Source organism: Arvicanthis niloticus, chromosome 5, assembly GCF_011762505.2.
Source record: "Arvicanthis niloticus isolate mArvNil1 chromosome 5, mArvNil1.pat.X, whole genome shotgun sequence".
In the NCBI taxonomy this organism is placed as follows: domain Eukaryota; kingdom Metazoa; phylum Chordata; class Mammalia; order Rodentia; family Muridae; genus Arvicanthis; species Arvicanthis niloticus.
In genome coordinates this window covers 96,214,472-96,237,427 of record NC_047662.1, presented here as the reverse complement: position 1 = coordinate 96,237,427, position 22,956 = coordinate 96,214,472, and the positions used below count along the sequence as shown (strand labels likewise).

Sequence of the window (22,956 nt, the reverse complement as noted above, 5' to 3'; positions counted from 1 at the left end):
TGTGTGTGCAGGCACATGTATCATGTTGGCATATAGAGATCAGAGGACAACTTACAGGAGTTGGGAGTTCGTCATGGAGATGGAATTCCAGTAGTTAGGTCTGGCACCCACCTGCTGCACCATCCTGCCAGCCTGAGGGGTTACAAGTAAAAAGTTGGTGTTATCTGAGTATTTACCATTTTCCACACTCTTCATTCCTTCGTGGAGAATCGAAGGTCGGCCAGGTGCCGTCAGCATTTCTCATAGTGTCTGTGCACTAGTGGCAGCTGCTATGGATGCGAGCACACATTCCTCCTTCACTTCCCTGGGTGGAAGTTGTGGAGCCGTGTCTCTTCTCTGAGACCTGCATGTTCCATTGTTCTCTGGTTCCTGTTGTTTACTTGAGACTTCTGTCACTCAAGCATCTTTTTTCCTTTCTGCCTACTTTTGGGATTTATTGATTTTTTAAAATTCTGACCTTAGCTCTTAACATACTTAGAATTCTACATATGTGATAAAGATGTGTAAGGAGTGCTGTTCAACTAACAGCTTCTTTTATATCGTCATTCTCTATATTGTCCATCCCCAGAGAGTTTGTAGGAAGACAAAAACATTATTTTGGCCAAAAAAGTAATTAGGTCTGATATTTTGTTATTTTTATTATCATTTCTAAATATTTGGAATGTAATAGTGAATGCCTTTAGAAAGTAAGCTGTCATTACAGAAATCACTGTTTTTCCTCCCTGGTGTGTTAGAATCTGAGTAAAGGCTTCTGTGGGAACTGACCATGGTCTTGTGATGTAAAGGTCAGCGCTTTCCCCAGTTTTTTCACTCTCTTACTGTCTGTCTCTCTTTTTAAATAGTATCAGCGGTGCGGAGTTTGGGACAAGCTGCATGAGGAACACATCAATGCCGGGCGCACCGTTCAGGTAAGGCTGTTGTGTGTGGTGAAGCAATAGGAAAGAGACAGTCTTGAGAACATTTTGCTAAAGTAAACCAGGATGATAAGCCTGTATCTAAAATGTTCATTCTAAAGTGTGTGAGATGAGACCCAAGTTTAACAAAGTTCATTCCTGTTGTGTGCCTTTTGCAGCTGCCTGAGGCAGTGGCAGGGATTTTGGTTGTGGGGTATGGGGCTCAGCTGACTCCTTCCTTGCTGATCCTCTGTTGTGTCTGTTACTGTTTACCAGGAACTGCTGAGTCACATTTCTCCTGAGTAGTTTCCTTCAGGAATAATAGATCAACTTACATTTTCACAGTCAATGCATTTTCTTGTATTAATTTGATGACTGACAAATAATGCTACTTGTAGTTTTAAAATTTTTAAAAAATTGCTTTGAAGGGTAAAAGTTTTTCACATATGCTGTGTGTATTCTTCATGTATGCTATACTGATGTATTTGTAAGACACCAACATCTATAATTTGAGAGATACAGAATTCTATGTGAAATGTATTACCCATATTTGATAGTTATTTTTAAAAGCTCTAATTATTTTAAACTAGCTTTTAAAAATAGTATTTTCAGGGCCAGTGAGATAGTTTACCAGTAAGGGCCCTTGCCACCAAGCCTAAGAGCCCAAGTTGCAGCCCAGGGTCAACATGGAAGAAGGAGATAACTGACTCCTTTGACCCCCACGTGTGTGCCGTGGCCTCAGGTACACCCACACTAAATAAGTAAATAAGGGCAAGTCTTGAAAATATAAATATATATATATATATATTCACTATTTGTTTTTAAAGTACAACACAGAGACAGAACCCCAAGATTCTCTATCTTCAAGACCTATTAGGAAGAGTCCATTGTGAGGCTCTCAGCCCATGTCCGTGTTACCTAGTGATTACGGAACAGCCCCGTCACTGGTGGCTCGGGTGCTGTTGTTTCACCCCTGCCGTGTAGATGGAGCCACAGCTTTTCATTTTGTTCTCCTTCTCTTTTATAATTGCATATATACAGTCCTAGGTTCAGTTAGTACTTAGTATCTCAATAATTTCATTATAAGGACATTATTTTCTGTAAGTCAAATAGTGAAATCCAGCCTTTGCTTTTTTTTTTTTTTTTAAAGTTAATAACAACTTTGTTTTTAATTACCTGGCTTTCTGTCTGTATATTCTTGAGTTTTGTTAAAATGTTCCATGTGTCTTATCACATTGCTGTTAATAATACTGTTTTGTGTGTGTGTGTGTGTGTGTGTGTGTGTGTGTGTGTGTGTATCTGTCCCATTTGCTATTTAAGAAATTTCATCACTAGGCCGTCATGCCCCAGGATCACTAGGACTCTGCTGATGCGTAGCTGCTGCACTGGGGTTTCCCTGGGGTGCTCCTGTGTAGGAACTGTTTTGTGGATAGCTGGTCTTCCTCAGTTCTTAGTTCCGGTATTGTTTTGTTGGTTAGCATCCAGAAGAAAAGGTTAGGTAACGTGTGCCTAAAGCTCCACTGTAGTTTTATCAGGTGTAGAATTCTCTTTGGAATTTTCTTTAAGAGCGAATGTTTTCCAACTCTTTCAAAAGTAGAATCACCTGATTTCCCAGTCTTTGCATAGGACTCCCCCCTACCACCCATCCCCAGCCTCTACCCCAGGACCTTTTGTGCTCTGTTTATCACAAATGCTCTGAAATTTTAATAAAGTGTGTTTGTATTATGTGTTGTCTCCATCTTAAAACTAATGTTCATTAGGTCTGTGAATTTTTATTTGTATTTGTTTTATTTTTATGTGCATTGGTGTTTTACCTGCACATATGTCTGTGTGAGGGTGCTGGAGTTACAGACCCTGGTGAGCTGCCATGTAGGTGCTAGGAATTGAACCTGGGACCTTTAAGTGGATTAAGAGCAACAGTGCTCTTAACCACTGAGGCACCTTTCCAGCACCTATTTATTTGTATTTTGAGACAAGATCACACTGGGCACAGGCTGGCTAATTCAGATATTTAGCACATGTAAAATGTCAGGTAAAATAATACGCATCGGTGACCCCAGTGAAGGCAGGCAGATGCCTGGAACCTGCTGTTCAGACAGGTGAGACAGCTAGTGAGCTCCACATTCTGTGAGAGACCATGTTTCAAAAAGTAAGCTAGAGAACAATAGAGGAAGATAGCCAACAGGCTCCACATGTGCAGTCACACATACTAACATGGACAGATGTGTATGTACACTGTGACTCAAATTTTACCTGACCCGACAGCTGCATGTTCATTCATTCACTCACTCATTCATTCACTGTTTTCACGTTACAAATGCTGAGTTGAATGGTACAACAGAGACCACATGTCTTGCAGGGTCCAAGTTCTGTACTACCCAGCCCTGCAAAATGGTTTGCCAATCCCTGTCCCACTGAATGTTGGAACTCCTAGATTGCATGGCTCAGAGGATAAAGAGTTCTCAGGCTTGTGATTTCATATACAAATCTGGACACCATAGTACATGTCTTGATTTCAACATTCCTACAGCAAAATGGGAAGCAGAGATGGGCAAGTCCTCCAAAAGATTCTGGGCTAGCTAGTCTAGCGCTTGGTGTAGCAGTGAACAAGAGAGACCTTGTAAAATAAAGTGAAAGATGGAACTAACACCAGTGGTTGTTCTTCACCTCACACATACAAGCACATACATGCATATAACATACATTTAAATTAGTATAGCTGCCATATAGTGAAAATTGGGATTGGATGAAATGAATGCAAGACATCCCTAGAAAAGGTTCCAGAAGTGCAAGGAGTAGATTATCAGCAGCTTCAAGATAAGAAGATGGAAAAAAGCAGATAGTTTGAAATTTAGATGGAAATCTGAGTTATCACTATGTATTTACTAGAAGGTAACTAGATGAAGCCTAAGGTAGAGGGTGGCATCTCGGCTCTTGATGTTATCTCATATTGCCTGGTGCCCCAAGAGCAGATTAATGTTAATGAGATTATTATGACTTGGGTTTCTTACCATCTTGACTGTTTAATGTTTCACTAACAAAAACATGATTAGATTGAGTTATTGACTGTGTCAGAGAATTTGATGTACTAATTTTTAAAATCATGTTGACACTACTGGCCTCCATCTGGCATAAAAGATTTATGTGCACCATTAAAGTAATGAGAAAAACCTGTTGTTTGATACACGTGTTTGCTCACTTCATTTCTGCTCAGAACTTAGTGTACAGGCTTGTTCATGCTAGTTTGTGATAAAAACAATTTTTGGAGAAACAAGTTCATGAAGAAGTTGTAAGTTTTTCAGATTTATCAGAATTAGATTTCTGTAAGACCCACCTTTTCACTTTGATGTTGTCTTTGAAGACAAAGAATTTCTTAAGTTACATGTAACTAATTTTCCAACCTTAATTTCTTTATGCTTTTGGTATCTTATACAAGGAATTTTCTCTATACAAAGATAATAATAAATAAGATTTTTGTTTTAAATTATGTCATTAATTTTGTTTTTGAGGTAGAATGTTACGTAGCTCAGGTTGGGCTTAAACAAATTATAGAGTTGAAGGTAGCCCCAAACTCTTCACCATCCTGTCTCTGTTTCTTGAGCTAGGCAGTATTACAGGTGAACACTGCTACACAGGGTGCTGATGAGTCTGTTCTTAGGTGCCTTACAGCATGAGTGTGTGTTGGATGTAGATATATTGTTAATTTTCATAAATAGAGTTTATAGCCAATTACTTTACATTGTTACTGTTTCTAATTTTTGCAATTTGGATTTTCTTTTTACAGTTCAATTTTTTGAGGTTCAGTTTGCTTCTCTCATGATATCACTGCATTTTCAGAAGAGTTGCTTAAAAATAAGCTTGTTTAGCTGGATTTCTCAGTTCTCTGGAGGCAGAGAACACACACACACACACACACAATAAAAGTGTAAAAATAATTTAAGCACTATATAAAACAAAACAGCTTCTTTTGTAAAAGTTTTTCATTGAAAACTTTTCATCCACTATATTTTGATACACCATATTATTTTCCTTCCCTTAGCTCTGCCCAGATCATTCTTAGCTCTCTACCCACTACACTTCAAATTTTCTCTCTCTCAAAAATAATAAGCAAAACAAACAAAAAATTCCAATAAGATAAAAAACAATAAAATGGGGTGGGGGGGGGCAGTTGTGGCTTAGTGGTTAAGAGCACTGACTGTGCTTCCAGAGGTCCTGAGTTCAATTCCCAGCCACATGGGATGGTGGCTCACAACCATCTGTAATAGGATCTGATGCCCTTTGCATGTTGCAAACTGAGCCTTCTCTCCAGACCTAAAATAAATATTTTGAAAATCATATCTCCTCTCTCGCCCTCTCCTAAATCTTAATGTACAATGAGAAAACTAAGTGGTACTGAAGTTGGTGTTTGAAGCAGTGAGTGACAGTGTAGGAGTTTAGGTCTTAGTGCTCTGGTGGCTTAGACTCTTCACAGGTCGCCTAAGCCCATCTGTGTGTCAGATATTTACATTAAGATTTATAACTAACAAAATTACAGTTATGAAGTAACATCAAAAATAATTTTATGATGGGGGTCACCACAACATGAGGAAGTGTGTTAAAGGGTCCCAGCATTAGGAAGGTTGGGAATCACTGCCATAGTGAGGGCCAGTTCCCATGTTGATTCAGATTTTCTTTATAATCTCTTAGTGTTAACTCAAGTGGGTAGGCATTGGATAGGCCCTTAACACATAATAGTAAATGCTTATTAAGTACTTGAGTAAATTAATTAGTTTTTTTCTCCTTTGATTTTCAGTTTCTTTGCCTGTCCTCCAACCCCTCTCCCCCATGCTGAAAATTGAACCTAGAGCCCCATGCAAGCTAGGCAAGGGCTGCTCTACTGCTCTGTGCCCTCAGTTGTGAGGTTTTTTTTTTTTTTTTTTTTTTTTTTTTAATTCTTTTTGTTTTGTTTTTTGAGACAGGGTTTCTCCGTGTAGCCCTTGCTGTCCTGGAACTCACTCTGTAGACCAGGCTGGCCTCGAACTCAGAAATCTGCCTGCCTCTGCCTCCCAAATGCTGGGATTAAAGGCGTGCGCCACCACTGCCCGGCTTTTTCAATTTTTTTAATACTTGGTTATTAGTTTTAAAAATATTATGTTTAGTACTGGTTGATACTAAAACAAATATAAAGTCCTACTACTATCAATAACCTTAGAGTATGAGGTAAACATTGACTATATCTTAAATAAAAATAAAGCGTAGTACAGATTTATTTTAATTAAATAGTTATAACTCTAGAGCTCTTAACAGTAAATCATGTGTAGAGTATGTTTGCTGTGGTATTTAAGTGTTTACCGGTGGACTTGTGCTTGTGTTTGTAAAGAAATCTGATTAATTATTATGATACCAAATGTTTTCTGCTGTACACAATTTGCTCTCAAAATTGCATGTTATAAAAACACATTAGAAATCCTAAATCAATATTTAATGAAGGCAAATATATGCATAGCCACTCATCTTTTAATCACCAAATACATAATTAGCCATTTTTCAGAATTCTCAATTAACTTAGAATAATTGCTTTTTACAATTATCATCCATATAGAGAAGTATATATTTGACTATATCTTAAGCTTTACACAGGAATTTGGAGATATATCTGAACAAAGTGAAATAAGAGATAACTAGTTATTATATGTAGTTATTAATAATCTGAACGGGTGGGGTGTGTTTTGATGTGAAAGTCTGTACATAGTTTACAGTCTATATTTGTACACTGCAAAGCTTGTTAAATACTGATTTGATGAACTTACCCTTTTAAAGCTCACTTCCCTTATTATGGCTCCCACTGCTCTAACATGTGGCTATTTCTGAAGACTTTTATTTTTATAAGACAGGGTCTCCTGCATAGGCTGGCCTAGATCTTTCAATGTGGGTGGGAATGGTTGTGAATTCCTGATCCTCCTGCTTCTACCTCTGAGTGTTGGGATTACAGGAACACTCCACCACACTGCTTTATGTCATGCTAGCACTGAACCAGGAGTTCATGAATTTGAGCCCTTTCTATAGTTCCAGGGTTTGGCATTACTACCCTCTGCTCTGACTGTTAGAAAAACAGAAATACTTCACCATCTACCATTTCTTCACTGTTACTGTAGATACTTTCAGCAAAAGAAAAGAAAATCCCCATCCTTGCACATCTTGTCTTTGGGAAACTGACAGCTGGAAAGAATAGATTTTTATTTTTATTTAAATTTTAAATTTTATTCTTTTTATGGTTCAGGAAACTGAACCCAGGGCCTTGTACATGCCAGTCAAATACTCTACTACAGAGCTATATCTCCAGCCCAAAATGTATATTTTTAATGATATATAATTGCCCATATTTGTGGGATATAATTTTTTCAATTACTTTATTTTTTTAAGATTTATTTATTTATTTCATGGGAACAAAATAAAATTATCCATGCATGTGGAAAAGTCTGGTGTGAAGACTGTGGTGGGAGGATGTTTGGCATGTCCACCAGGTGCTGAGGAAGTTGTGTGGCTCATGTGAGTAAGGAGGATGCAGGAGATGAAGTCAGGCTCCAGCTGGGTCAGACCATGGGAGGCCCTGCAGGAGACAGGAACTCAGAGTTGGGAGCAAAGCTCTAGAAGGTTCTGAGCATATAGTGACCTGAGAGAACCTGAAAGTCTAGAAGGGGCACGGATAGGAAGAACAAGCAGATGAAGCAGTCGGCTAGTGTAAACGTTGAGGTACTATTTGTTAGACAAGTTTGTGTGTGGCTTCTACTGGTAAGAAATGACCAGATGTCTTCTAACTGATACAGAGAACAATAGACCAAAGAAATGGTTCCACTAATGTCTAACTTAGTGGACCAATGAGCTTATTAAGGTTACTTACAGGAGTATGGATGAGTTATAGGCAGCTGCATCCCTAAAAAAGTCCACCTCAACTTGGGCCACAGCCTACAGAAGCTACATTCCTGACTTTAAGGCATCTTGACAAGTCAGAGAGGCCCTTCTACCCAGCAGTAGACCTAGCAGGAAGGGCCTTGTAACTCTTCTCAGTTTCAAGAGCTTCCTCAGAGTTGTTGTTTACTTCCTGAGCCTTTTAATTCTGTTAACTTCCTGTTAACAAGCCTCTTCCCAGGATAGAATATTTTAATTGGGAGACATTGTACAACATCAGTTCAGGTACACACCATACCCCTTCCCCACATCAGTTACTCTAGGGGCCTAGTGGGGCCTGATTATTACCTGCTGTCTTTGTAACTCTACTAGACAATGTTTACCCCAAGTGTAATAGAATAGGAAGCTGCTTGATAGCAACTCCAACATGGAGCACGTTTAGAAAAATTATGCATACACATACTTTAAACACATAGAAACATTTCATACTGTAAGATAATATAATAAACACCATGCATTTACCACTCATCTATGTCAGATCCTCATATTTGTCACAGTTCCTTTTCTTTGTTCAAGGAAGCTGTTAGTTCTAGTAAAGCTCAGTGTGCGCCCTTCCTACATCCCACTTCCCATCCCCTACTTCATCTGAATGAAATCTTTGCCTGACTTAGGTATAACTGTACATAAATAATTATTTTTATATTTCACCTCCTCTTTCTTAAATAATTTTCTTGTGGTATTAACTGCTACACCATAGGGTATACATATTTAAAGTATCTAATCTTTAATCTATGTTTTTCCTGTGTCTGTTAATGATAAAGCTATCCCCATAATCAAGGACATGCATACTTGATAACTCCAAATGGCTTCTCTCTGCACTCTGAAGCCCCGCACCCTCTTGGTTTCTCTCTGCCACATTCTCTTCCACTAACTGGGATTCTGCTGTGATCCATTAGAGGATATATTTCTTAGAATTTTATATAACCTATAGAGTATATGATAACATAATCATATAGCATAAAATCCAGTTTCTTGTACTCTGTGAATATTCTGAAGTTGATCCCTCTTGTTCTATATATCCATATTTTTTTAAAAATTATTGAATAGCATTGTTCATTGTTATATGACTATAACATAGTTTATCTGTTCACCTGTTAGTGGCCATTTGGTTTGTTTATTATTTTGTCCGTTATAAATAAAGCTGCTGTAAACATTTTGGTATAAACAAAGAATTTACTTTACTTGGGTAAATAACCTAGGAACAGAATAATGGCACAGTTATTACTTAACTTTTAAAGAAACTGCCTATTTCTCAAAACAATTGTTCTATTTTATTCTCACCTAGTTTTCATGTCCTTGTAGACAATTTATCAGGTTGGTATTTTTAATTTTAGCTACCTTAGAATGTTTGTAATCTGTCTTGTAACATTATTCATTTCCCCAAAGAATAGTTAATAATTTGCTTTTTTTGTTTGTTTTTGTTTTGAGACAGGGTCTGGCTGTGTTGCTGGGGATGGTCTCTAATTCCTGATCCTCCTACCTCACAGCTATTTCCACTTCAGTTGAGGTGGTTCTTCTTCAGTTGCACGGTCTTCTTCCTGTGTTGCTAGCTATAACTGCTGTTTTAGTAGTTGAACTAGAGCTTATTGTATTCATGTATTGCTATTTTTTTTCAAGTGGTATTACATGCCTTTGCAGTGTTTAAGAAACGTAGGCAATCCAGGCCTGGTGCATTTGCCTTTAATCCCAGCATGCAGGAGGCAGAGACAGGTGGATCTATGCCTGGTCTACAGAGTGAGTTCCAGGACAGCCAAGGCTGCATAGAGAAACCCTGTCTCAAAAAAGAAACAAACAACAAAACAAAGAACCTTGGGCTTGTGCATCTGCCTCTTTACACTGCTGCTCTCTTGTACTTCAGTTCACTCTTACCTCACTGTGCTCCTGCAATACTTTGTTGCCACTTAAAGTGACATGGTGGTGGTGAAAGCCTGGGAAGTGCCCATGTAGTTCCATTTCTGATGTGATTCTAGTAAATGCCTTTGTGTGGATCCATCTTTTTGTGTTCCATCTTTCCTTTAAAGATTTTAACATGCTTGGAGTGCAGTTCTAATTGGATGAATTCTTTTACTTTTTTTTTTTTTTTGATAGAAAACTCACCATGTGTAGACTTCTGCAGCCTTGTTTCTTTTTGCACTTGGAAGACATTGACTGTCCTCTCACGTGGGCTCCTGTGAGAACTCCGCACCCTCTCTTTGCTTTTCCTCTCACTGCTGACTGCTTTCCTTGTGTCACACCTTTGGAAACATACAGAGGACATGGTGCGTTTTCTTCACTGTCCTATGCTTTCAGTTTATTGAGCTTTGACCTCGTGTTGCATTGATTTGGGGATTTTGTTCCCTGCCATTATTTTCTTGTTAACATGCTTTCCTGTCTCTTTCCCTCCTTCTCCAAGAACTCCAGTACATGTGCACTTGCTTGAATGTTACCACACAGCTGAGTGGCACTCTTAAAAATGTGCTTCTCTTTCATTTTGTTTATAGTCTCTGGCATAGTGTCTAATCTGTCATTAGTCCGCTAATATATTCTCATCTCACACACATGGATATTTTCACTTGGGTTTTTTTAAGTACCATCCTTACTGATTCCTAATTTTTCAAACATGTGAGATGCAGTTGTAATAGTGTACTATCCCTTTCTACTGCATTAGCAGCCATGTCAATCAGGTCTAATTTGGATCTACAATTATTCTCCCCACTATGGTTGCTGTTCTGTTTCTACATCTGTCTGATGATGATTGGTCTTGTTAACTGCTCTGTGTTTCTAGGATAGTATATTATTTCTGTAACTTGGTTCTGGACTGCCATTAAGTTACTTAGAACCAGTCTTAGTTTAGTGATCCACTAATTGGAGGCTAGCTAGAGTAGTGCTCCGTCTTCTCCATTCCTCCTCCTCTCGGGACTCAGCCTTTCTGAGTGCCCTTCAGTGCTGTGTGGGTGAAAGGTTCCTAGTGTGGCTGGGATGGTTGGCCCCAGCCTTGGATGGCTTCCTCACATTGAGGTTCTGGTCTATTTTCTACTGAACACTGTCTAGCAGTAGCTCTGGGTATTCTCCAGGGATACATGTTTCTTTTCTCCTCAGTGCGTGAGTCTCAGAACTCTGCTGTCCTTGGACAACGGGACAAGCCAGCCAGTCACTAAGGTTTTGAAACTGAAGTAGAATAGGCTTCCTTTCTTCTGTAAAGCAAGGACATCTAGCACTAAGAAAGAGTTTTATGACCAGTTTTTATAAGAAAATGAAGGTGCTCGAAATTGTAACTGTTTAAGTTATTGAAAAAGCAGCCTGGTCTTCATAGAAATGTCCTCAGCCCCACTTCTTCACAGACAGCTGTCACAGAACTTGTCGAGAGCTGACATATCAGAGGCTCACTTAGAGATTCTGGTGCAGTAGGTTTCAAAGCTCATTTGGAAGGATAGAGCCTGTACGAAGTCTACTCAGTTCTGTCAGCAGCACAGATGCACAAGAGTCAAGCCAGACAGGGACATGGAATGTGACTTCCATGGTCTTACTAGGAGACAGAGGGAACACCAGATCTGCTTTTTTATTTTTATTTTTATTTTTATTTTTATTTTATTTTTTATTGTAGAAAGGAAAAAAAGCAATAGAAAAGATATAATGTGACAAACAGTATGAAAGCAAGAAAAGTAGACAACATTTCAGAGGGAGGAAATCAGCAGGGAGGGCAGGGGAGGTAGTAAATCAGGGCAGGCAGGCAAGAAGCAGCTTCTTAATTGGAGGTGACAGAAAGGAAGTTAAACTAGGTTATTGTGAGTTCAGAAGACTAACTTGATTTTTGCTTTAAAATATTTATGAGCTTAATCTGGCCTCTGGATCTTTGACCTCTGTCCTAATTGGCATGTGCCAATTAGGGGTGGATCGCATCTAAGGCATCATGTAAGGCGTCACGCTGTCTTCTCTAGGAAGGACAGATGCAGCTATGGCCTGTGGCCCAATGCTTGCACCCAGTGTCCAAGCAAGTTCTGTACAGTGCGGTTAAATATGGAAAAGATATGTGTCCTGCTGCTGCTGAAGTGCAGACAAGAGAGCTTTGATTTAGTATGTCCTACTTCCCTAAAACTGTTTTTCAAGGACACCAAGCTACTCCTTTGTGAAGCCTATCCAGATCTCTGCAGTGACACAGATTTCCTTTGGGTGTGTTTCTTACCCCCTTTCAATTTTGAAATTTTCCTTAATACAGAATCAAAAGCAAAACAGGAGCTCTGCGGTTCTGCTCTCCGTATCATCTGTTAGCGTTACGCCATCTGCCCCACAGTGGGCCTGAGCCTTTCTCTTGTTCTTGCCATACATGTATTTTTATATCCTTTTATTGTTCTTAACTTTTTCACCAGCCTCCGCTCATTCTGGCTCTTCCTTGCATGCCTCTCCTTGTTTCACACCGCTCTTTTGGGTTCCCTCGACTTCCCTCCCTCCCTGCTCCCTTTCCAGTGTCTTAGGATTCTGCACCTTCCATACTGTACCCTACACAGTCATACTTGATTCCTTAGATGACACTTTTTTCAGGTGAGATTTATTTGCTGTTATAGTTTTACAGGATGAGTTTCTTTTTCTTTCTTTCTTTTCTTTTTTCTTTTTCTTTTTTTTTTTTCTTTTTTTTTTTTTTTTTTTTTTGGTTTTTCGAGACAGGGTTTCTCTGTGTAGTCCTGGCTGTCCTGGAACTCACTTTGTAGACCAGGCTGGCCTCGAACTCAGAAATCCGCCTGTCTCTACCTCCCAAGTGCTGGGATTAAAGGCATGAGCCACCACCGCCCGGCCAAGAGTTTCTTTAAAAGAAAAAAAATTCTTAGTATAATTTATGCTGTGGCACCATACAACATTTTTCCTCAAAGCTGATAAAATTAACTTCCCCTAGGACTCACCACAGTCTTCCTCTCCTCTGGAGCAGACTGTCAGTCACTCCACACTCGTGTGTGCCCTCTCACAGAGCTTATTCCTACCACATGCGTTTATGTTGGTATGTCAGAATTCGTCCCAAGGAAGTGGTGTTTCCATTATTTCTTCCACCCATTGAAAGAGGAAAGATTCATAGGCCACTAACTCAGAGCTCACTGCATCCCATTCCTGCACAGGGCTTCAACCATGTCAGTCTTTAGGTTGGCTATCGCTTCCACCAGTGTAAATCTCTGAACACTAGTATATGTACTGTAGAATACTTAGAGCATGAATATACTCCTAAGCAATTACACGTAGATAGCATTCTAGAAGGCCCTGTGGCCTCGTCTCAGTTACCACCACTGTCCTTCCACTAGAGGCATCTCCATCCTGACGGTCATGGCAGGTACTTACTGTCTTCTCTGTGTAACTTTGCCTCCAAATAAGTCCTTCAGACTGCATTTAATTCAGCCTGCTTCAAGACACACTATAGAGACTGAACTAAGCAGACTGTGTCTTTGTGACTGGCTTGCAATTACTTCTTTTGCCTGTAACAGTACCTTCTAATCCATGTTTTGAAGTGGGTCTGTTCAGTACTAATTGTTGCTGTATTATGTTCTGCCAGATTTAAATTGCCACATTTTTCTGAGACATTCTGTACCTTGTTTGCTCTGGATATTTCTTTCCTTGTTGAGTTTTGATATGAAGGTACTCGCCTTTGAGCACTCCCATGAGGGATTTGTGTAGTTTCTTACAATATTTGGTAAAACTGACCAGTGACAATTCCTGCTGGTTTTGGTCTGTAGTTTGGTTGCCTGTTGTTTAACATGGGAAAGGAAGAGGCAGAAGAGTTTCAAAAAAAATACACATTCATTTTATTTCATCATAGTTGGGTGTAGTGTCCAGTGCTTGTAATCTCTGCATGCAGGAGGATCCAGAAGCTCAAGTCCAGCCTCAGCTATATAGCAAATTTGAGGCTATTCTGGGCTGGCTGAGACCCCATCCAAAAAATATTAATACTTAAGTGATCATTTATGTTTTGATTTTATCAGTTTGATAAATTATAGTTTTATGGAAATTTAACCATTTCAGCTAACTCTTCTAATTTATTGGCATAAATTTATTCATAATTTCCTTTTTGTTGTTGTTTTGTTTTAGGTTTTGTTTTGAAGACAGGGTTTCTCTGTGTAGCCCTGGCTGTCTTGGAACTCACTCTGTAGACCTGGTTGGACTTGAACTTAGAGATCTGTCCGTCTCTGCTCCTGCCTCTGCCTCTCCAGTGCTGGGATTAAAGGGGTGAACCATCATGCCCAGGTTTTTTTCATAATTTCTTATTATCATTTTAATTCTTTAAGATTGTAGTGATGCTCCCTTCATTATGATGTTGGTTATTTGTATTTATTTTTAAAACTACTTTTGTGAGGTTTATCAATTTTATTACTCTTTCCAAAAATAATTTTGGCTTTCTTAATTCGTGGTATATTTGTATTTTTTTTCTTTCCTTAAGTTTATTCACATCTTTATAATTTTCTCCTTTTTATATTTGCCTCTGTTTTTACATTTTCTAGGTTCTTGAGATGGATATTTATTTAGCTTGCTAATTTCTGGCCTTTCTTTTGTTGTTTTTCAAATGAATGTAACAGGAAAGCCCAGAGAAAGCTGTCTATGTCAGCTGAATCAAAGGGAGGCTTAGTGTGAAGACGATAAGGCAGCCTGAGGGTCTGCAGTTAGTATCTTATGGGTGAGTGGAGTACAGAGTGTTAGGGAATTTAGAAGCCTGAGTGGACTTTGGCAAGCATCTGAAAGAAAAAGACCAAAGAGAAGAAGAAGAAGAAGGAAAAAAAAAAAAAAAGAGCTAGCTATCTTAGTGTTCTGTTGCTGTGAAGAAACACCATGATGAAAGCAACTTTTATAAGAGAAAGCATTTAATCAGGGTTTGCTTACATTTTCAGAAGTTTAGTCTGTTATCATTTTGGGAAGCATACTGCATGCAGACAGCCTTGGTGCTGGTGGGGTTGAGAGTTCTACATCCTGATCCTCAGAACAGAGAGAGCCACTGGGCCTCCATTAGGTTTTTAAGATACCTCAAAAGATACCTTAAGTGTATCTTAAGTGACACACTACCCCACAAAAAGCCATGCCTACTCCAACAAGGCCACACCTCCTAATCCTTCTCAAGTAGTGTGATTCCCTGATGTCTAAGCATTCAAATATATGGGCCTATGAGGATCATTATTATTCAAACACCACAAGGGCTTACCCAGCTGAAAGTCATGGAAGCCCTTAGGGACTGTCTAGCCCCTCTTTCTTGTTGGGGATTGGTACTAATGTTTTTATTTAATTGTGAATTTGCGTGTCCAAACACTGAAGAACCTTGTCCCCAATTGGTTTTTGATTGATCAATTAAGATGCCAGTGGCCAATGGTTGGGCAAAGGGAGTTGGGGCAGGACCCTTAGATTTGCACAGACAAGGACACAGGGAGAGAGGAGAATCACTGTGACTGGGGAGGTGGTGGGCAGTGGCCCCCGAAAGGGCTTCCCAGAAGCGTCTTGGGCAGCATAGACCAGTGGGCCTCACAGAAGGTAACAGGGCAGCAAAGTTTAAGGTAGATTTAGAAGGTATTGAGCCAGGAGTACCAGAGGGAAAAGTATGCTAGCCTTGGGAGGATTAGAACCTTTAAGTAACCCAACCTGTAAGTAGCCAAGGCATTTCAAAAATAAACTAATGTGTATGTGTGTGTGTGTGTCTTTCATTTGAGGATCTGAAGCTGCAGGGTGGGTAGCTGGAGATGCGACCCACTGGGAGCATAATTTAGAGTAGCCAAACTCCACACTGTATTCTCTAATATATGTGTAGTTGGAGAAGTATATTTCTAACTCTTGTTTTACAGAATACTGTAAGTTTTAACATGTATTACTTTTCTTTGTATTCCGGTTATAGGATTTTAATTTTCATTGTGATTTATTTTTTGACCTACTTTCTTTACTATTTAGAAATATCTTTTTTTTTCCTCGTAGACATATATTGTGTGTGTGTGTGTGTTTCCAGTAATAATTTCAAATTTAAGTTTATTATGCTCAGAAAGCATGCTGTATCTGTCAATGTTTTTGAAATTTGTGAAAGTTGCTTTAATATTATTTGTTTTTTACATACATATTTTGTTTGTTAGATTACTGTTCTTAGCAACTTAAATCAAGCTATGTTAATCTTATTGTTCAAACCCTCTTTACCTAACACACCCTTGCCCCTTGTTCTATTAGCTACTGCAGCTTATAAACCTTTCATTATGGTCATGGATTTCTTTGAAACTTTTGGGCTGGGGAGATGGCCCAGTGGATAAAAACATTTACCACCTAAGCATTAGAAGCAAAGTTTACATACTGTCTTAGTGTTTCTGTTGCTGGGAAGAGACACCATGACCAAGGCAACTCTTATAAAGGACAACATTTAATTGGGGCTATCTTACAGGTTCAGGGGTTTAGTCCATTATCATCAAGGTGGGAAGCATGCCAACATCCAGGCAGGCATAATGCTGGAAGAACTGAGAGTTCTATATCTTAATCCAACTGCATCCAGGAGAAGACTGACTGTCTCTCAGGCAACTAGGAGGAGGGATACAAAGCCCACCCTACAGTGACTTACTTCCTCCAACAAGGCCACACCTCCTAATAGTGCCACTCCCTGGGCCAACCATTCAAACCATCACAGTTACCAAGAACTCACATAAGACAGGCAGGCATGGTGGCTATCTGTCACCCTAGTACTTGAAAGGCAGAGACAGGGAATGCATAGAACAAGCCATCTGGCTGGAATAGCTGGAATCAGTATACTTGAGTTCAGTCAGAGACCCTGGCTCAAAAGATAAAGTGAAGAACAGGCCAGGAAGACAGTTTATCAGATTTGTGCCTCACCACATATACATCAGCACACGTATGCACTCCCACACATTCAAACTTGCATACTCACACAAACACACAGAAATATTATATATTTCTGAAGAGAATCTTATTATAAAGTAATTCTCTATTTCTGGTGATGAGCCAACTTTTAGAGTCTGTCTACCTGACAGTAATGTTCCTGTAGCAAGTTGTTCTTGTGAAAGGGATGTAAGGGTTTATGTGTTTTCTTCCTTCCTTTCTTTCTTTCTTTCTTTCTTTCTTTCTTTCTTTCTTTCTATTTTTTACTCTTAGTTTGAGCCATTTTGTTTTATGTTTTAAATGTATCTTTGTTTATACTATCTGAAAATAATCTTTGTTTTATAACTAATATTGTTTAAATACTATTTAATATAATTGGTGGTTATATCTTTTGTTCTATTATATTCTTTTTAATATTTTATTTTTTAAAATTTATATATAGGGTGTATGTCTATATACCAAGTTTGTCCACGGAGGCCAGAAGAGGTCATCAGATCCCCTGGAACTGGAGTCTAGACAGTTGTGAGCTATGTGGGTGCTGAGAATTGAACCTGGATCCTCTAGAAGAGCAGGCAGTGCTCTTACCTGCTGAGCCAAGTTTCTAGCCAATATTACATGTGTTTTTCTTCTACTCTGTTGATTCTTGTTTCATTTTCACTTTTGCTTTATTCATTTTAGAATTATATACTTTTATTAGAAATTATAGAATATATTTGTGCTTTAGCAATACAGATCATTTGGGTCTTTAGAATATTTTAGTTCCATATTTATCCCACAAGATAAATGCTAGCTGTACAGCATTTATTATGTAGTAGTCCCATGTAGTAAAGGCAAAGTTACTACATAAATTCAAAGTTTTAAGGACATGGATTCTAGACTAGCCAAGAGAGAGATATGGGAAATTGAAAATTTGTGTGTCCCTGTAGTAGACAATTTGTAATCATTTCCATTCATGACCATTATAGCAAATTATTCTGAGAAGAAATAGGTCTTACGTTGAGAGATGGTACTGGTAATATTTCTCTTTTTCATTTATAGCAACTGCGCTCCAATATCCGAGAAATGGAGAAGCTTTGCTTGAAAGTGCACAAGGATGATCTGGTCCTGTTGAAGCGACTGATAGATCCTGTCAAGGAGGCAGCAGCAACGGCCACAGCAGAGTTTCTCCACCTCCACTTGGAGTCTGTTGAAGAACTCAAGAGACAAGTCAAGGACGAAGAAGTGTTACTACAGCCCTCTCTGACCAGATCTACAACTGTCGATGGTAACATACGTCTTACTCTTGATTCTGCTTGGCCCAGTTAGTGAAGTTCGCCTCCTCAGCTGTAATGGAGAGAGAGGGCCCCTTGTAAATCCTTGTAGTCTTGCTAGGCCAACTCCAGACAAACCAGACACGTGTACCCTGGAAATTTTGCAAGATAAGATTGTGTGGATTGGAACTTTGCGGCTTCAAGTACCTCCTTGCTTGTATTGAAAAGAGAAGTTTAAGTTACTCGTAAAGATAATGCTGTCCTTGTGTGCAGTGTGCCCCTTTCTGCCGTCCAGTGCAGGGCAGGCTGTCCAGTAGCTGGCCTTGTGTGCAGTGTGCGTGTCTTTCCTCTGCAGTGCAGGCGGGAGCCGTTCTCATCAGGCTCCAATGTCACTGTTTTGTTTCTCTCCTGATAACATGAAAATTCTATGGTGTGTTCATGCTGTTAACTTTTGTGAAGTAATAGTGTAAGAAACAGTCGTATAAACAGTTATGTCATTTCTAAGAGTGTGTTTGATAATCCTTGGTAACACAATGCTAATATTTTTATGCAGAAAAAATTGGCATCATAATACTTCAAAGTAGCCATTCTTGTTTGGTGGGGAGGTTTGGTTTAGATTAAGTCTTATAAGTAGTAAGTAGAATAACTAATTGAGGTTTCTGTGACTGAGATATCTTCTAGGAAGCTCAAAGCCAGAATTTTAATCACCAAAAGTTACATTTGTGAAGTGTGTCAGCTTTATTTTATAACTGCTGCCCTTGTTTTCTTTTCTGTTGTATTATTAATTTATTACGTCTCATATTTTATATGTTTAAAGATACTTTTTTAATCCTTACGAAAAATATGGGCTATAAAGGAATTAGAAGTTAAGATGAGAACTTAAGGGACCTGTAGCTAGCCAGGTTTCCTTTTTTTTATCCACCAGACCACTCTTGTTACCATTCCCTGTGTCTGGATTAAAATGTGTGCATGTTCACTGCTAATAATTCAGTACTTTGCAAGGGGATGCAGAAACATTTAGACTGTCTAGCAGAGTTTTTGGGTAACCTTTTTTGTGGTCTTTGAACCTTGCACAGTGCTTTGCACATAGTGAACTGTTCATAGATGTGTTATAAATACAAACAAATAAGTAAATACATGACATGAACAGTTTTTCTATTTCAGATATGGTGCAATATGGTGCTGCATATGTGCAGTCCCAGCACTGGGAAGTTGGGCTAGGGCGAGCAATTGGGACTTCAAGGCCATCCTGGGCTACACAAGCCTTTTTCTTATAAGCCAAACCAAATCAAAAAATAAAATAAATAGGAAAGTGCTCAGTCACTTGTCTGCATAGGTAGTGCTAACCTGTAAGCACTCAGTCCTTAGAGATGTGTGGGGGTCATGCTTTCTGGTAGTTCTGTGTTATCACTGCCATACTGGTACAGAGGAGGGTGCTCCTGCTATGGAGCAAGCACTGCTGCTCTCTAGGCCTTCTCTGCCCATGTGTTGATGAACTAGCTTCTATACTGAGACCTTAGGAGACCTTAAGACAGTACTCATGACAGTAACAATGAAGATAACAGCACTTTCTGGAAAGAGGAGTTGGTGTCAGCCTCCTATTATTTAGCTTCAAGTGGCTCATCACTAATGTTTGCATCTGAAGCAAAATACTTGATTTCATCCAGGATTTCTCTCACAATAGCAGTGTTTTAATTTTCATTTTATTATTGCATTGTATATGTTTATCCAAATGCAACTATTTGTGGCCTGTGCACTTGAGTATATATTACTGGGGAGTTACCTGGTCACCCACTCCCTGTCACTTACCCTTTGCCATAATCGGAAGGCTTGTGTGAAACCTAAGACCTGGCAGAACTGGAGGAAGCATGTGTATTAAAGAAATGAAAACAGTTAGGGCAGAGACAGAGGATGGGGTAAGAAACAGCATGGGAACCTAACTTTCAACTATATGGATTCTCAAACCTCTGGATTCATGGACTATCAGATGGTCTGAGCCTGTGTTGATTGTGATGGAGAGCACAGTGCTGATGTAACTAAGGCCACACACCTGAGGTGTAGTTGACACTGAGCAAGCGGAGACTTCAGGTTCTCACTGCTCACTGGCTCACCCCACTCCACTGTCCATGCAAAGCAGGCTCTGACAGCATTTCACAGAAGAAGCAACTACTCGGTTGCCTTAAATGCAGGAACTCTACTAACAAAGGAGAGTGACAGAGGAGTGCAGGCATGAACTCTCAGGGGCGGAGCAGGATATGGGGCATATGCTGTGCTGTCTGCTTGCTGTGGCCTCCTGTCACTCTGCGTGGTTTTGTCTGTCTGCTCTAGTTTCTCCTTATTTCTGCTTTGCATACCCATTATAGTGGTGATAGCCTGTACAGAAATGTATACTGTTTGCATGGAAGTTAAATGTCTTAAAATTCTTTAGGAATCTGATTCTAAACACATTGATTGGAAACAGAGATTCAGGAGTAGTCTTGCCACATCTCCATGAGTGAGATAAAAAAAATGAAAAAATTATTTTCACTTAAGGACAGAAATAATGAGTAAAGTAGGGCATCTTATGTTTTCTGGGAACCGAAGGAAGTTTAGGGGAACTGTGGTTTGTGCTGTTTCTTTTGTCCAGATTCTGAGAGTTCCAATAGTCAGTCTCTGCCAGGCCTGCTTGACATGGGAAGCTTCCTGTGTCTCATTCCTGTTCACATCCCTCTCCTTGATCCCCATCAAGAGGGATGGTGAGCCTATCCATCTGATTTGCATTCAGAGTTGAGGTTTATGCCATCGGGGTAGGGCAGCACATCTCTCCAGCTTCTGTTTGTCTTCTCATTCCCACTTCCAGGACATGTATCCCAGTGGCACAGCAGGAAGGGAATTTTAGTCCATTTTCAACAAATACCCTCAAATAAAAAAATCTCAATCTTAAAGGTGCTAGAAACTTTGCTGTTCACAAGGTACAAAAAAAAAAAAAAAAAAAAAAAAAAGAGGGGGATGGGACAGAATATAGTTAAATAGCTTGTTTATCACTTCAGTCAGAGGGAGTTAATGGTCTTAAAGTTTATTTAAATGTATAACCAGTAATAAGGTTTTAACACACACACACACACAGAGAGAGAGACAGGTATGCATACATGCACGCACACACCTGTACATGTTTGTAAGAGTTCATAGTCAAAGGATAAGCACTAAGGCACGAGCTGAAATAAGTGAATTGCAGAAGTTATAGAAATTAAGAGTTCTTTCTTGACAGTCATGCTTTGAGTTGATTTGTGATGTCCTCAGAGTTGTAAATTAACAAGGTTTTCCATGGAAAAGAAAGGACGTCTTTGTTGTAACTAAGACACATACGTAGTTTGGTTTCAAGTGAGATGGAAATGACCTAATCATTTCTTTTTTGTACTGACAGAAATCTTTTGTTTGTTTAAAATGTCAAATACTTCTCATCCCGTTTTTTTTTTTTTTAGATAATGCATTTTGTATTATAAACTCTGCTTGTTTTGTACCTATTTCACTTGAATCTTCTCTAGATTATAGCTTAAGGTCTTCAGTGTGTTTACAATTACAGGATTCTGCTTATATCCCGTCTGACACTGATCAGGAAGTTACACGGAATTTAAAGTGAAAGAAAGGTCATAGGTTGATTCGTTTATCTTGATTGAAGTAAAAATTTTAAAAAAGGAAACATTTGAAAAGATTGGCTCTTTATTATACTGATATAAGAGGTACTCTGCCTGTGATTTTGTTCTCTAAGATACAAAACACAGACACCCACATGCATACAGATGGCACTTAGACAGGAAGGTGGGAAGGGAAGTATTGGAGAGTCCAGACAGAGTAGAAGGGGCCTTGGGTTGGGTATGATTAAGATATAATCTTGTGGGTTGGAGAGATGGCTCAGCAGTTAAGAGCACTGACTGCTCTTCCAGAGGTCCTGAGTTCAGTCCCAGCAACCACATGGTGGCTCACAACATCTGTAATGGCATCTGATGTCCTTTTCTGGTGTGGCTGAAGACAGTGACAGTGTACTCATATACATAAAATAAATAAATCTTTAAAAAAATATGTTGTTGCCACAAAATAAATAAAAATGTTATCTAGGCAATGTGACACTTCTACAATCTCAGCACACACACACATATTCAAATATATATTCAGATATCAAGTTTAGAATTGAAAAATAATCAGTATGAATTCTGCTAAGTCTTCATGCTGTCTTTTGTTCAGCTGACTGTGCCCTTCCTGATTAGCTTAAGCAAGTGTTTTTCTTATGAGTAAAGTATTCTTTAACTTTGAAAATACACTAGTCACACCGTTTTATAAAATATCATTCACTTTTAGGCTTGGCTGGAAAAACAAAAGGGACTGGAAAGGAAATGGGAATTAATATAGTTTTATAATGGCTGACTCAGGAGTAGGTCAGGTCACAGTCATGACACTTCAGAGCATGCTTGCAAGCCTTCAGAGCCTCCTGTTGTCTGCCACATGAAGTCTCTTCCTGGTCAGAAAGGCCCCACCTCATCTACAGTCCTTTTGTTCTTGTCCTTCCTTGTCTCACTTCACGCTCTGAGAGCACCTGGTCTGGTTGTAGCTCAGCTGTGTCAGTTCTCTCTGAGGTGCATGCTCCTGCTGCTTTCTCCATCTAGTGCTTATATTCCCCTTTGTCTAATGATCCACCTCTTCCAGGAAGTCTGAACTGCCTGCCATATCAAGCCGACTTAGAGCCCCCTCTGATCTCTATCTCTGTTATCTCTAATGTGGTCTACCCCTCTTTTATGAACACCCTTTTAAGTCTGATTCTTCTAGAATGTAAGCTCTTTGAGAGTCATACTCTGTGCCATCCACATTTTCATCCTTCGTACGAACAACACATAACGTTGAACTATGCGTTTAAACTAGTCACTCGGACCAGTGGGATGGCTTAACAGGTAAAGCTCTTGCTTCCAAGACCCGAGTCTGACCATGTAGGAGAGAACATTCTCCTATTCCATTAAGTTGTCCTCTGACTTTCACATGTGCATCATGGCACAGATAAGTGCACGTGCACACAATATATAAGATATAAT

General features: G+C 39.2%; 1 protein-coding gene across 6 annotated transcripts in view; it reads left to right on the top strand.

Moving 5' to 3' along the window:
* The window catches only part of Stx17 (syntaxin 17), a 52,147-nt gene that overhangs the window by 13,088 nt on the left and 16,103 nt on the right, over positions 1 to 22,956 (top strand). For all 6 annotated transcript variants that reach the window (XR_013110684.1, XM_076935001.1, XM_034503238.2 and 3 more), the window contains 2 exons: positions 843 to 908; positions 17,685 to 17,910. Coding sequence is in view for 5 of the 6 variants with exons in the window: in XM_076935001.1 (XP_076791116.1) it covers positions 843 to 908; positions 17,685 to 17,910 (292 nt within the window). In the remaining variant the exon portion in view is untranslated. The remainder of the gene's footprint in view (positions 1 to 842; positions 909 to 17,684; positions 17,911 to 22,956) is intronic.